We start from the raw sequence: 14,387 nt of genomic DNA, 5'->3' as shown, positions 1-14,387 counted from the left end.
GGGCTCTAAAACACCAGCTCATGCACCAAGGATGGATCCTGATCCTGCTGCCAGGGGACCCCTTAAGCAGATCAAGCTACACAACTGTGTCGCTGATGGAGAGGGTAAAGGGCCCCTCTTATCAGTTCTAGCACCTCCACAGACGTTCACGTACTTGCCGTAGGACCCACCTCAGTGGGCGGGGTGGAGTCTTATCTTCCAGTCCTGGAGCAGCCAGGCGGGTGCAGGTGACGATAGGACAGGACTACAGTTCCCAGCATCCTCCACTCCCGCCTGCTGCCTGTCGGCCTGCGGCCCACACCCGCAGCAGCTCTTCCAGGCTCCCGGTTCCAGTTGCAGCGAGTCTCGGTCTCAGGACCCCGGGGCACTCCGGCGGCGGGTCTACAGGACCGGCGCTGCCCAGTCCCGGCGGGACATGGCCTTGAGGCTGGGCCGGCTGGGCGCGGGCCCCTGCTGGCGCGCGGTGCAGGGCGACTATGGACGGCTGCGCGCTTGGTCCCCGCGCGGCGCGTCCGCTCGCGTCTGCCGGCTGCCTGGCACCGCTGGTACCCAGGCTCGCCGCGGGCTGGGCCACAGCCCCTCGGCTGGAGGCGGGTCCTGGCTGGGGACCGGGCTGGCCGCGGCGCTGGCGGGGTTGGCAGGGCTGGCAGCCGCCGCCTTCGGGCACGTGCAGCGGGCGGAGATGGTGCCCAAGAGCTCGGGGGCGCGAAGCCCCTCGCCTGGCCGCAGGGAGGAGGAGGAGGAGGACGACGAGCTGGCTCGCCGCTGCAGCGCCTTCATGACCTCGCCGGTGACCGACCTGCGTGAGCTGCGGAGGAGGCCCGAGGACATGAAGACCAAGATGGAACTGATGATCATGGAGACCCAGGCCCAGGTGTGTCGGGCGCTGGCCCAAGTAGACGGGGTCGCCGACTTCTCCGTGGACCGATGGGAGAGGAAGGAAGGTGAGCAGAGGACCCTCCTGTCACCTACCGTGGGATGGAGGGGGCCCCAGCTGCAGTTTAGAATTGGGGTTAGGTTAAAGTAGGCAGCACCTACAGGGGATTGATCTATTAGACGGGACACCCTTAAAAAAAGACAGACATTGAGAGAGCCGTGTATTCTCTGCTTGCAGATGTGGACCCAGATGTGCCAATAACGTAGGACTGGCCATTTCAAAATACTGCCATTTCAAAATTCATAATTGCACTTTCTATTGATTTATTAAGGAACATTTGCAGGCAACAAACGGGAGCTTGCACGTTCAAAGTTCAAAGTGTGTTACTGAACAGATTTTTTTCCTATACTGCATTTCATCTGCTGGTTAGGGTGTATTTGTCCCTTGTCCTGTAGAGGCAGAAGGAACACTGATCCTTCATCCTGAGTGTCTACTAAACTCCCTGTGCCAAGAATCTCCCTACTTTTTTTTGGGGGGGGGGTTGCAGAAGAAATAATTTGGTTGGTGTTTCAGTAGCTCTTACTGAATTAAATACACAAGATTTCTGGAAGGAGCCGGAAGGTGGTGGTGGCGCACGCCTTTAATCCCAGCACTCCGGGAGGCAGAGCCAGGCGGATCTCTGTGAGTTCAAGACCAGCTTGGTCCACAGAGCGAGACCCAGGACAGGCACCAAAACTACACGGAGAAACCCTGTCTCAAAAAAAAAAAAAAAAAAAAAAAAAAAAAAAAAAAATTTTGAAGGAAAACATTTCCTTAGAGCCCTAAAATACCTGCCATTCGTGTTGAGTCATGTATTGGCGACCATGTTCCCTATATATTCTCCCCTCCCATCTAGATCTTAAACCTGAGGATTGCTGACCTTTTTCCAGCTGGAAATATAACAGCATATCGTCAACACCTTTTGAGCTGTGATGCTGCCACATCGATGTTAAATGACAGTCGGCCTGATCTAGTTTTCCATCTTGTGATGTTTTCAAGTAAAGGCCACTGACCCAGGGCACAGTTTCACATACTATATAGCTAGCTTTGTAACCTTTGGAAGTTACTGTTTTCTTCCCATGTTTCGTAATTTATGAATATGTGTAGAGTGCTTAGAATGTCAGAAACATGGTCAGCACTTGAAAAAAAAAAGTCACTTACTCCTCCCAATTGTGAGCTCTTGAATATGCTGTCCTGCGTCTCTTGAGTTGTTCTCATTTGGAATGTTCAAGGGTTGTATTGGACCATTTTGTGACACACACACTCTCTCTCACCAGCTCTTAGAAATAAAGCAACGCAGACATTAATTTTTTTTAAAGATTTATTTATTTATTATGTATACAGAAGAGGGTGCCAGATCTCATTACGGATGGTTGTGAGCCACCATGTGGGTGCTGGGAATTGAACTTGGGACCTCTGGAAGAGCAGTCAGTGCTCTTAACCTCTGAGCCATCTCTCCAGCCCCCAGACATTAATTTTTGAGAAGCAATGGTTTTGGGTGACCCTATTGTCTTGAAAAAAAATCCCATTAAACTCATATACCTAAATAGTTATGTATGTTTTACTCAGTTTAAGATTCTGAATCCCTTAAGAGCTTGAATAGCTACATTTTTAAATTGCATATAAAAGTTAAAGGTAATAGCAGGTTGAGGGAAGAAAACGTGAAGCAATATGGAGTTCTTGTATTCAGTGAAAGTAGAACACTGTTTAAATATACCCACTCCTGCCTGTGACATTAGCTTTCTATTTTGTGAATAACAAATGGATTCCTTTTAGTGATGTTTGAAGACAGAGTTCTTTGGTGATTGATTAGGCAATGGTGTGAGAACACAGAAGAAACAGTCATTTTAGTGGTTTGTGTCTAGGTTCAATGTTTGCCTAGTACGAACAGCTTATGACAGAAAGCTAAGCTAATCATCCAATTTACTGCGCACTAGAATATATGCTATAGATGGTTTTGGAGCTAGAGCAGGAAGTGAATGCCTCATGCTGCTGAGTTCACGGGAAGAGTTGGTTCCCATTTGATGGTCCCCTGTTCTGTGGTTTTCTGTTCCTGTGGACAGGAGGTGGTGGCATCACCTGTGTGCTTCAGGATGGGCGTGTGTTTGAAAAGGCTGGGGTGAGCATTTCTGTCGTTCATGGGAGTCTTTCTGAGGAAGCAGCAAGTCAGATGAGAGGCAGAGGAAAAGTCCTGAAGAGGAAAGATGGTAAGTCGGGTTCACTCTCCCTTCCAACTGTTTTCCTGCCAGTTTTACTTAAAAGTAGCTCTTTCTTCTGGGACAGCCGTTGGATGCATATGCCCAGTAAGCATGTTCACATGCTTTTACTGTGAAAAGTATATCTTAAGGGACAAGTTACAGAGCTGCTTATGATAATGGATTCAGAAATCACAGGAGAGTAATTTGTGTCAAACTAGGTGATTGAATGCATCTCACTATGTTATTTCACTTTCCAGGTAAATTGCCATTTACTGCTATGGGTATAAGCTCTGTGATTCACCCCAAGAATCCTTATGCACCCACTATGCATTTCAACTACAGATACTTTGAAGTAGAGGAAGCTGATGGTAAGCCTCTCAAGAGTTGTGCGGAATATCGCTGTGCAAAGTCTGTCTTTTAAAGAATCGAAAGGTACCCTATCAAAAAGTAAGAAAGGAAGCCTGGGCGGCGGTGGTGCATGCCTTTAATCCTAGCACTGGGGAGGCAGAGCCAGGTGGATCTCTGTGAGATCAAGGCCAGTCTGGTCTACCGAACGAGATCCAGGACAGGCACCAAAACTACACAGAGAAACCCTGTCTCGAAAAACCAAAACAAAATAAGAAAGCACAAAATTACTATGCTTTTTAGTGGTATTACAGAGGCTTAGTCTTGGCAGGGTGTATAGGACCTGAAACATCAGAATGATCCTGATTCTTTCGTCTACACAGAATGATTTTGTGAACCAAAACTTCAATCCCAACATGATATAAATTTGTTATTTCTGAAATTGAGAACTTGCCATTGGGGGCACACCCACAAATATATGTACTCTATATACAGTGCATGAGGACCTAAGTTGGGATTCCCCCGACACTTATTTAAAAAGCTGGGAGCTGGAGAGTCTAGACAGGAGGATATCAGGAGCCAGTCAGTATAGCTAATTCGTAAGTTCCAGGTTCAGTGAGAGACCATGTCTCAAAACAAATAAAATGGTAAAGTGATTAAGGAAGACATCTGATGTCAGCTGCTGGCCTCTACACAAATGGACACGGATGCATATGCACCCATGTGCACCTGCACACACACAACATTTTATACTCACACACACACGTATAATAGCTGGTAACTGGTATTGACAACTTATGGATAAGAGCGAGTACATGAAGCAGTTGTTCTTACATGGCAGATGGCTCCCTTAGCTTGTGTTTTCTCCCTTTATGGAGTAAATGGAATGTGTCAGTGGCTTTGGGGTGACTCCTAAGAGTGGGATCATCAGATTCTCCTGCATTGTTTTTATTAACTTTATGTAGAAATTGCTTCTTTTTTTTTTTTTTTTTTTAAAGATTTATTTATTTATTATGTATGCAGTGTTCTGCCTGCATATGGCTGCAGACCAGAAGAGGGCACCAGATCTCATTACAGATGGTTGTGAGCCACCATGTGGTTGCTGGGTATTGAACTCAGGACCTTTGGAAGAGCAGTCAGTACTCTTAACCGCTGAGCCATCTCTCCAGCCCAGAAATTGCTTTTTCAAATAGTGATCTAGCTGAGATATTTGAGCTGTGTGATCCAAAGTTAAGCCAACATTGAGATTCACAGCTGAGACCAGCTGTACGGACTGTTATTACTCACCATTCTCTTCCATTTCCCTGCCAGCTTCTTCTCTCTCACTAATTTCCTATCTCATTTTCTTCCCGTTTTTTACATCTTGCCAGCCTCAGCTTTACCAGCTGTCAGAACCAAATTCGGTTAAATGTTGCTTGGCTGTGACCTATTTCATATCCATAAATTAAGTTGCTGAGTTAAGCTTGCTAGTACTATCCTGGTGTGCTCGAGTCTCGCGGCAACATTGATTCGGCTCCCTTGCTTTGGTAGGTGACACGCACTGGTGGTTTGGGGGTGGATGTGACCTCACGCCAACATACTTGAACCAAGAGGATGCTGTCCATTTTCATCGCACTCTAAAGGAAGCTTGTGATCAGCACGGGCCAGATATCTATCCCAAATTTAAAAAATGGTAAGCTGTTGAGACTGTACTTTCGGTAATCTTTTGTGGGCCTTATATAATGATCATCGAAAGAGCTCTCTCTCCAAGTTAAGGGCTGTTCTACACGTTTGGCATTAGTAAGTGGTGTCTTAGGAGACTTGTTTTGTTAGACAGAGGACGGTGGCATCCCGAGCAGGTTGATGGCTTCTTGTGCTGGCTCCTAAGGGTAACCTTTAACACAGATGAAGACGTTCTGTAAACATTTCCTTCTGCCAGCCTCCCCCGCAGCCGTACATGGTTTAGAGTCGCCCCTTTTAGTCCTGAAGGAGACCTAAAGTTGTTTGCAGCATCCTGCTGTTGGTGAATGAAGACTCTTTGACACGTCAGAGCTCAGGCTCGCACCAACTGATGTCTGTGTTAGGAGATGCTCACCCTCTGCCTCCTGTAAAAACAACAGTGCCCCAGTGGTTGGTGTTGCTTGTTGTAGGAAGTAGGTAGCCGTACTGTTCTCTTGTGTTATTCGCTGAAGTTCTTAGTGTTCCTTATCCTTAGATTGGCTTGTTTTGAGTTGCCTGGTTGCTCCACACTTAAGAGTATATGCATGTTCTGCATGGGTAATATCCTCAGAAAATCTGGCCTAAGTCTTAGTTTCAAAGTATAGAAAATATTGCTGGTATGAGTCAGGGAGAGTGCCTTGAACCTAAGGGCCCGTACCTATTCCCATGTATTTCTCTCTGTCTTACCTTTTGGTCCATGATTTAACTCTGCTGCATGTTTTAGGTGCGATGACTACTTCTACATAGTGCATCGTGGGGAGCGGAGGGGCATCGGAGGCATCTTCTTTGATGATCTCAACTCTCCGTCCAAGGAGGAAGCATTCCGCTTCGTTAAGACGTGTGCTGAAGCTGTGGTTCCTTCTTATGTCCCCATTGTGAAAAAGCACTGTGATGACTCTTTCACCCCTCAGGATAAGCTGTGGCAGCAGCTGAGGAGAGGGCGGTGAGTGACCGAAGAGTGGACATGAACGTCTCTTTGTACAACTCACAGAAGTGGGGCGGCTCTGTGAATAGTGGCTATTGGATTGTTGTGGTCAAATACTTTATACTTATTAATCCACACTGTTAATTTTTTCTTAAGTAGATGAATATTGAAAATGAATTTAATAGCATTGTATAAATAACCAACATCACAAGGTTTACTTAATTCACACACACACACACACACACACACACACACACACACACACACACCCATGGTAGGCACATGTGCCGTATAAGATAAGTACTTGTGGAATTTAATTCTCTTTATTTCCTCGTGACAGTTTTTATCCTTCTGCTAAGATGAGGGCATCATTTAAGTTTTTTTCTGCTTATAAATTTGTAGTCACACTTTAAAAAAATTCATCTTAAATATTTTATGAAAGTGATTTTAATACAAACTATTCATTCTTAATGATAACCTTTACATATTACTGTGCATAAGGTATTTTGTGTATAAGGTATTTTGTGTCTGGTTTTCCCAGGAAACCTGTGGTATACATGGCATCATCAGTTCACTAATCATAAGGTGTCCTTAGCAAGTTAATTCCTTTACCCAAGATAACACAGCAGTCCGATAGCATCCCAGATATGACACTGAATTGTCCTGTGTGTGCTTTTCCCCCATACTTACCGCCAGCCACTGACTTTGTATTGAACTTGGTGCGTTCATAGCTGGTGAGAAAGGTTGTGTTCCGTCCACATAGCCGCTCTGCCAGCCCCGTTTCTTTTGGCCATCTTAATTGCATAATGCACCACGAGTCATAGTCATAACATGACTTCTTCTAATTCATGTTAATTCTCTCAGGCACCTGAAACTTTGAGGCCTAAGGAAGTAAAGCTGTGCCTTGAAAAGGCCTTATTACAAGTTTAAAGAGAAATGTTTGTATTTAACTTTCTGGGTTTGTTTGTTTTAATCTCCCCCTGCCCACTCCAACACCACTGCACACATGCACACATACACACATACACAACTATCAATCATACCCTTCCCATTCTGTCCTTCTTTCTCTAGATTTATCTTGGGTCCCCCTGAGGTTAGGCATGGGCCTGACTACAGAGTAGGCAGGCATAGCATAGACGTGGTGAAAAGTGGCTCATAGTTCAGTAGGAAGGATATTGTTAATTAAAGCTCTGCTTTATTACTGGGCATATTCAGTATGCAAAGCTTGAAAGTTTTATGGATCCTCCTTAGGTGAAGCTTTTACCATTTACCATTACACAAAACGAGAATATTTTTTTCTTTTTCATCGTTTGATGGCAGGTCGTTCTGTGAGTTCTGCTCTGTGTGTATCATTGCCTGTCTGCTGTCTTTTGAGTTAGGCAATGTGTGAAGTGCTAGATTAATTCCTCATGGCTTAGTATGTCACTAATCTTCAAATAAAAGCTCTCTGTCACCCTTATCTCGGGGTTGGAAGATAGCAGTGGACGCTGGGGCTTAAGATAACCCCTGCATCATAAAGATGCCTAGTGCTCAGCACCGGCTTCAGTTCTTACTCTGTATTCATAACTCGTTGTCTGTATCCTTTACAGACCTCTTCCCTCCCCCAACCTCTAAAAAGACTGTCCCTTTCAGGAGTCACCGGATTCCCTTTTGACTTTATTATTTTGACTTTATCCATTCTCTTATTTGGGCATCTCATCTAATTGGTTGTCTTGGTTACTGCTGTCCTCTTAGACCTTGAACTTTGGTCTCTTAGTTATCTTTCCATAGGAAAATAGGAGCTAAAATCTGAACTAATTTTTCTTTTTGAGAAAGAGGAGACAGCAGGATAGAATAGAGGCATTGGTGAAGTTGAAGAGGTTCTTTCCAGCCTGTGGATTATAGGAATGTCAGCAGTTAGATGCATAGGAAGCACTAGAAAGGTCAGGTCCAAGTGAAAGCTGCAAGAGTCAAGGCAGATGTTGAGCAAGGAGGCATCCTGACTCCAAAGCAGCACAGAGGCAGGCTACACAGTGCATCTTGAGAATTCCTCTATGACAATCCCTGAGCTAGGTCTCCAAACGTGTTGTCGAACACACTGTAGAAAGGCAATGTCAAGTGAAAAAGGTTGCTGAGAGGGGAAATCATCTCCCGCAGATTTGGGAATGAGGTTTTGTTCTTGTTTTTAATTGACTAATCTGTTGAGACAGGCAGAAGGAGGAATAAAATAGTCATTAGTGCATGGAAGCCAGTCAGTGATAAAGATGATGGAGACAGAAAGGAATCTGTAGATACAGTTGCTGAAATTGTTACAGGTTCTCTGACAAACTCCCACACAAAGCTTGTCTTTCCAAGAGTGAAGTACTAAGGATCCTAGAGGTGTTTTTGTTTTGTTTGTTTTGTTTTGTTGTTTTGTTTTTTGCTGTTGTTGGGCTTAATGACAACAACCTACGCACTAAATAAGAATGTCTGGCCGGGAGGTGGTGGCACATGCCTTTAATCCCAGCACTCAGGAGGCAGGCGGATCTCTGTGAGTTCAAGACCAGCCTGGTCTACAGAGTAAGTTCTAGGACAGGTACCAAAGCTGCACAGAGAAACCCTGTCTTGAAAAACCAAAAAAAAAAAAAAAAAGAATGCTGTTCCTTTCTTCATTGTTGTGCATGGCTGGTCCCAGTTTCTGTTGGTACTGTTTATTCATGGGGGAATACCCTTCCTGATTTGTGATTGCTCTGTGTTGAGCACAATCTGTATCCCATTGTTCATCGGGTAGAATACCCTTTTATTGATGCTTTCCAGAGGAGACGGCTCCCTGGTCTGTGAGCAGCTTCTGTGTCCTGGCTCCCAGTTGATAAGGGGTCTGGAGAGAAACTCCTTCTCAGTGTTCTCTAGGTATTTCTGGAAGGCTTTAGTCAGCACACACCCTTACTGGTTTTTTTGTTTGTTTGTTTTGTTTTTCATTTACATTGTTTTATTTGGAAATGTTTGTATCAGTACAGTGAAACTAAACTCCAGAGACAGTGGCTGTCGTTAGTTTAGGCATCATCAGTTTAGTATAAAAGGGAGACATGGAAATTATTTGCACGATGTGTGGTTCAGAACACCAGTGGAATGGGCAGCTTCATGCGACACCATTGCAACAGTGATTTCAGTCCACATACTTTCCAAGAATGTCACCATCTCTAAATAAGAAGTAATCCTTGTCATCTAGAGTGACTTTGGTGCCTCGGTGTTCTGGGAGAAGAACTTGGTCTCCAACGTTGACACTGACCGGCTGAATCTCTCTCCCCACTTTCCTTTCGCGCCTGATCCCACAGCCACTACTGTGGCTTGCAATACTTTCCTTGAGACTTTTCTGGTAGCAGAATGCCACCCTTGGTTACAGTTTCGGTGGCCCTCCCTTCAACCAATACTTGTCAAAGAGCGGAAGACGCTTTCCGAAAGCTTGTTCAGCCGTGGCTTGCGCTGCTGCAAGGAGAGTCCTGCGGACTGGCTCGGGACACGTGAAACAAACAAACAAACAAAACCAAACCAAAAAGACTCACATCCTATTGTTATTTGATATCTTTATGACAGGTACGTAGAATTTAATCTGGTGTATGATCGGGGCACCAAGTTTGGCCTCTTTACTCCAGGATCCAGGATCGAAAGCATCTTGATGTCTTTACCTCTGACAGCCCGGTAAGGAGACAGTTCATCATAGTAATCATCCCCCCCCCACCCCCACCTCCAATCCCTGTGCCCTACAGAAGCTGCACGTTAACCCTGACATTGTCTTACCTACAGCTTTATTTATTTTCCTTGTGCTGATTTTATAAGAAAATCATGGGTGGATAAGGCACATCAAATTGGATTTTGTAAAAACTGATAGGATGAATGTCATAGCTTGGTGCATGAGGACCTGGAGAGAGCACAGGCGGCCGGAAGTGGTGCTTGAGGGTTTGAGGTTGACGTTGCTCACAGCCTGGTTTCTGGAAAGATACATGTGTAAAATTAAGCTAATACCTACCTATGTATCATCCAAGGTTCTATACTTTATGAAACTCTAGTTTATTCAAAGTGTATTTTGACTTTAGGATCTTAATATTAACCCAGATATACCTAAGAATTACTAAGAAATTTAACCTCTTAAGTAGCAGTTTTTTTCCCCTTCCTTCCTTATTTATTTATCAACAAGTGGGTGCAGGGCAGGGTAGGCACAGGGAGGTGAAGGTACAGTGCATTCTTTTTGCTCTTAGGATTTCATACTTCATTAGTTATGTGTGTCATTTATTGTTATTTTGTTTGCATTTTCTTGGTTTGTTTTGCATGTGTGTAGATGGGAGTACATGCATTCGCCCCCAGAGAATTCCAAGGAGGCTGAAATTCTGGAAGTATTGCGCCATCCGAAGGACTGGGTACACTGATGCAGCAGAGCGTTGTTCCAGGGCCTGGTGGACGCAGGCGTGGTGGTCTTCCTGCACTGCTGCCACTGTGTGGCAGGCAATCCTTTGTGCCTTACTGTCCCAGCCTTCTCCACTCTGGGCAGCACCTCTGTGGCAGGTGGTTTTGAATCTTTCCCAGGCTGTGGGGTGAGGTGGTAATGATGGATGGTGATGTAAAACTGCCAGATTCATTGGATGTAAAACCCATTTGTACTTTTAGAATCATTGTCTGTGACCAGTTATTTTGACATTCCAGGTCTTAAGATAAGGGAATGTAAGTACTATAATATGTACCAGGAAGCTCTTCAACTTACTTGTTGCTGGAAGTTGTAGTTTTTGCCACAGAAATTTATCAGGGGATACATTTTAGCTTTCATTAGTTCAGTCAGGTTGGCCCTCTTGGTAACTTTAGAATGCAATTTGAAGCCTGGTGGTGCACACCTTTAATTCTTTAATCCCAGCACTCAGGAGGCAGAGGCAGGTGGATCTCTGTGAGTTTGAGGCCAGCCTGGGCTACAGAGAGAGTTCCAGGACAGCTGCTACAGCTATACAGAGAAACCCTGTCTCAAAAAACCAAAAAGAATGCATTTTGAAGGGACATGTTTTCCTTTGTCATTTTTCAAGTTTCTCTGATGTAATTTTCATGTGTCTTTCTCTATAGACCAGAATATTATAAAAATACTCATTTTTTTTATAAAGATAGGTATTTAGGAGCACTTGAAAGTTTACATCAGTTCCTGCATTATAATTCAATGATGACCTATAGTTTACAACTGTAAATGGCATTATTATTTAAATAAGAAACTTCTAAGTGTTGAGTTTTTTTTGTGAGATCATAACTTGCTGGCATTGGGATTCTATGTATTCTTGAAAGCAAAAGCTTATATTCCTGGATTCTGATACTTAAAGTTTTATATTTTACACATTTAGGTATGGGAGTTTAGACTAAGAACAAATGAAAAACATTTTCCTTCTTTAATTAAAATGAATGAAGCTAGTCTAACATGTGGATATTTTATACTTTTTAAAAAATGGACCAATTGAAATTGTCCTACTTTTCAAATGAGAGATTCCTCAACTTTTATCTTTTCTTTTAAAAGTCACAGCAGATTTCTTATGCATGATTTGTCTGTCTAAATAATAATATGACTGGAGTGTCTTATTTGATTCGAAATATATTGAATTTGCAAGGAGCAGTGTCTCATACATATATAAATATTATTCTGGAATATGTTGGATGTATGTGATCGTGTTTGGCTCTTTTAGGGTGAGAAAAATCTACAGATTCTTCCTCGTGTCTTATACAGACCCAGCTAATAAATTTTATTTTGAAATAAGACAAATAAGGATTTGTATTATTTATTTTATTGGAATGACTTAGGAATACATATATTTCTCAGTGCTGAAACCATAGTTCCTTATTACTAGGTGTTTTATCCAAGAGAAATATAAATTTTGCATTTCATTTTCTTAGCAATTTTAGTAAGAATAGACAAAAACAACTCAGATGGCAAATTAGCAGGTAAGTAGATAAACAGTTTGTGACTTACACATGCAGTAAAGCACAGAGCAACAAGAAATGAGTACCTACTGAAAATGCAACAGTGTGCCAGGCTAGGCATCAGAAGCACCATGGCAACAGAAAGACGCCAGACACAAAAAGAACGTGCTGCCAAATGTCACCCGGGAACACTAGACCAGGAAGACTTTCCGCAGGAAAGCAGGTCAGGGCTGCCACAGGCTGCAGGTGGGGAGTTGATGGTGTTTTCTGTGCTGTGACTGAGGTGACGATGGTTATTAGACGCTATATGTTTATCAAAATCCATTGAGTTCAGAGTTACAACATCATAGAATTTTCTTGTATCTGTGGGTAATATTTCAGTATAGATGAATTAAAAGAAAAACATAAGAACAGTGTATTTGAATACACTGGTCTGGTTACCTTTTAAGAACTAAAAATGTCAAGCTGAGCATATGGTTCAATGGTAGAGCCTGTTTAGCATGCATAAAGCCCTGGGTTTTATTCCCAGAGCTGGGAGGGAGGGGGCGGAAATCACACAGATCTCTGGCTGATTTAGTTGTATTTAAGGCTTGCAGGTGGTAGGTACAAGACAACATTGAAATTTTAAAATCCTCTGCATCTGTTTTGAATTCTTCAGTTACCAGTTATCTGGAAGACCAGTAACAACTGCAAACTTGAAGATCATTCTATTGTTCTTCAAAGTGAATGGCTCTTTCACAATCCTACTGGTTTATACACACTCACGTGGTATAAACACCTAACTCCTTTTGTCTTACAGAGGCATGTTGTTGGTCATAAGGGTGCATCAGGAGAGGTATAAACACACAGGGACAAGTATCTGACTGCCATCCCACCACTGTGCTGTGCATACTTACATTAGTCTGATTTCTGTTACTATGATGAAATACCAAAGGCTGGGTATTTCACAAAGAAAGGTTCAGATTGTCATTTGGGATGCTAAAATCGAGGACCAGACAGCTCCATTAGTTTCACCTCTCATGAGAGTCTTTCTGGCTGGATCACAACATGGCAGAGAAGAGGGACAGGAAGTATTCATCTACAATAGAGGCCAAGCGTGTGCAGTGGGTATCCTTTATAGTAGCTCACTCTCATGAAAACCAACTTCTGAGAAATCAGCCTTTTCCCTTTCCAGGGCAGTGCCCAGTGACCTAAGTACCTCACATTAGGTGAGATCACTTCAAATTTCTATCACCTCGAAATCTCTGCAGAGAGGACCAAGTCTACATTGTGTGAACCTTCAGGAGCCAAACAGCAGAGGTCAGCTGTTAGGCATGCCCAGATCAGCCAGAGACTGAATTTCTATAGGATGAATTTTTTTTTTAATGTGTCTTTTGTTAGGATTTAACAAGACACAGCTCAACTGGAAGTTTGCAATGCAATGCGTGAGCTTGGGCAGGACAACTCCAAGTCCCCTCCATATGAGACAGTGTGGGTCATGATGCCAACGGCTCAGAACATGTACTCCGTGGGACGAGACGGAAGCCGCAGATGGGTTTTCTGCTCTAACCTCTGAAGTTATGAATTATCACGTGTTCTGAATTCTCCTGGTTACAAATGAGTCGACATCCAAGGGGAAGGGAATTGGTTCCCAGTCGCCTGCTTGCCTCCAAGCACTCTGGGTCCTTCAGAGTTGTTTATTTAGATCCCACTGGCACTTCCACACTGAGTCTTCAAAGCAAGTCCTACAGAAAATCCTAAGCTCGACGGACATTGAAAGCAGTCCATTGTTCTCCTGTTGCTCTTCCGCCTCTTCTGTGTTCCTTTTATACACTTTGCTTCAGACTATTTTCTGAACAGCCTTTCAGGTAAACCACCTCGGACCTTCCGGAAATTTCTCTCTTTGCCTGGACTCTCTCTCGTGTGTTTGTCCATCATTCCTGTGCCTAGTTCAGATTTCTGAGACTCCTGCCCTGGAAATAGTCTCATCTACTTTTTCAACACATTTCTTTTTATTGTCACTCTCATCACAGTAGTCACCCAGTGTAAATTTCATTAAAAACGAAGTATGTGAGATGGGGGTTTATTTACATTACTCATGAGTGCCCTGTTCATCCTTTGTGTTCTGTGTTTTTGCAGAATATTATGACATCAAACTTAACATCGTGTGATGAATCCTAATCTGTGAAAGCAAAGGTGCAAGCAAGGGTCCATCTAGAAAAACCCACTTGGAATCTGTGATCTTGCCACAAGTGTCAGCTATGTGTTTGAAAGCCCACATTCTAAAATTTAGTTCCTCCCAAAGAAGTGCACCTGTTAAGCTCTTATTTCAGAATAAACCTTAATCAGAACCTTTAAATTAGTGAGGATTAGGTGCTTCCAAATGCTTGACTAATCCCCTGTGTTCCCTGAATCCCAGTCACGA

The 14,387-nt window shown here is 43.5% G+C and overlaps 1 protein-coding gene and 1 pseudogene across 1 annotated transcript; one reads left to right on the top strand and one right to left on the bottom strand.

The window, feature by feature from the left end:
- Positions 1–292: 292 nt before the first annotated feature.
- Cpox (coproporphyrinogen oxidase) lies at positions 293–11,815 on the top strand. Its single transcript, XM_059277091.1, has 7 exons — positions 293–944; positions 2,980–3,123; positions 3,372–3,482; positions 4,990–5,131; positions 5,882–6,100; positions 9,635–9,739; positions 10,377–11,815. Exons 1-7 carry the CDS (start codon positions 416–418, stop codon positions 10,462–10,464), a joined length of 1,338 nt encoding a protein of 445 aa, XP_059133074.1. The 5' UTR covers positions 293–415; the 3' UTR covers positions 10,465–11,815.
- On the bottom strand, positions 9,207–9,554 carry LOC131922820 (10 kDa heat shock protein, mitochondrial-like; annotated as a pseudogene).
- Positions 11,816–14,387: the final 2,572 nt, after the last annotated feature.

Source organism: Peromyscus eremicus, chromosome 12, assembly GCF_949786415.1.
Source record: "Peromyscus eremicus chromosome 12, PerEre_H2_v1, whole genome shotgun sequence".
NCBI lineage: Eukaryota > Metazoa > Chordata > Mammalia > Rodentia > Cricetidae > Peromyscus > Peromyscus eremicus.
This window is presented reverse-complemented; position numbering and strand designations above follow the sequence as displayed.

Coding starts and splice junctions, on each gene's coding strand:
- Cpox (XM_059277091.1), top strand. CDS start 416: ATGGCCTTGAGGCTGGGCCGGCTGGGCGCGGGCCCCTGCTGGCGCGCG. Junction 945..2,979: donor CCGATGGGAGAGGAAGGAAG/GTGAGCAGAGGA, acceptor TCCTGTGGACAG/GAGGTGGTGGCATCACCTGT. Junction 6,101..9,634: donor CAGCAGCTGAGGAGAGGGCG/GTGAGTGACCGA, acceptor TCTTTATGACAG/GTACGTAGAATTTAATCTGG.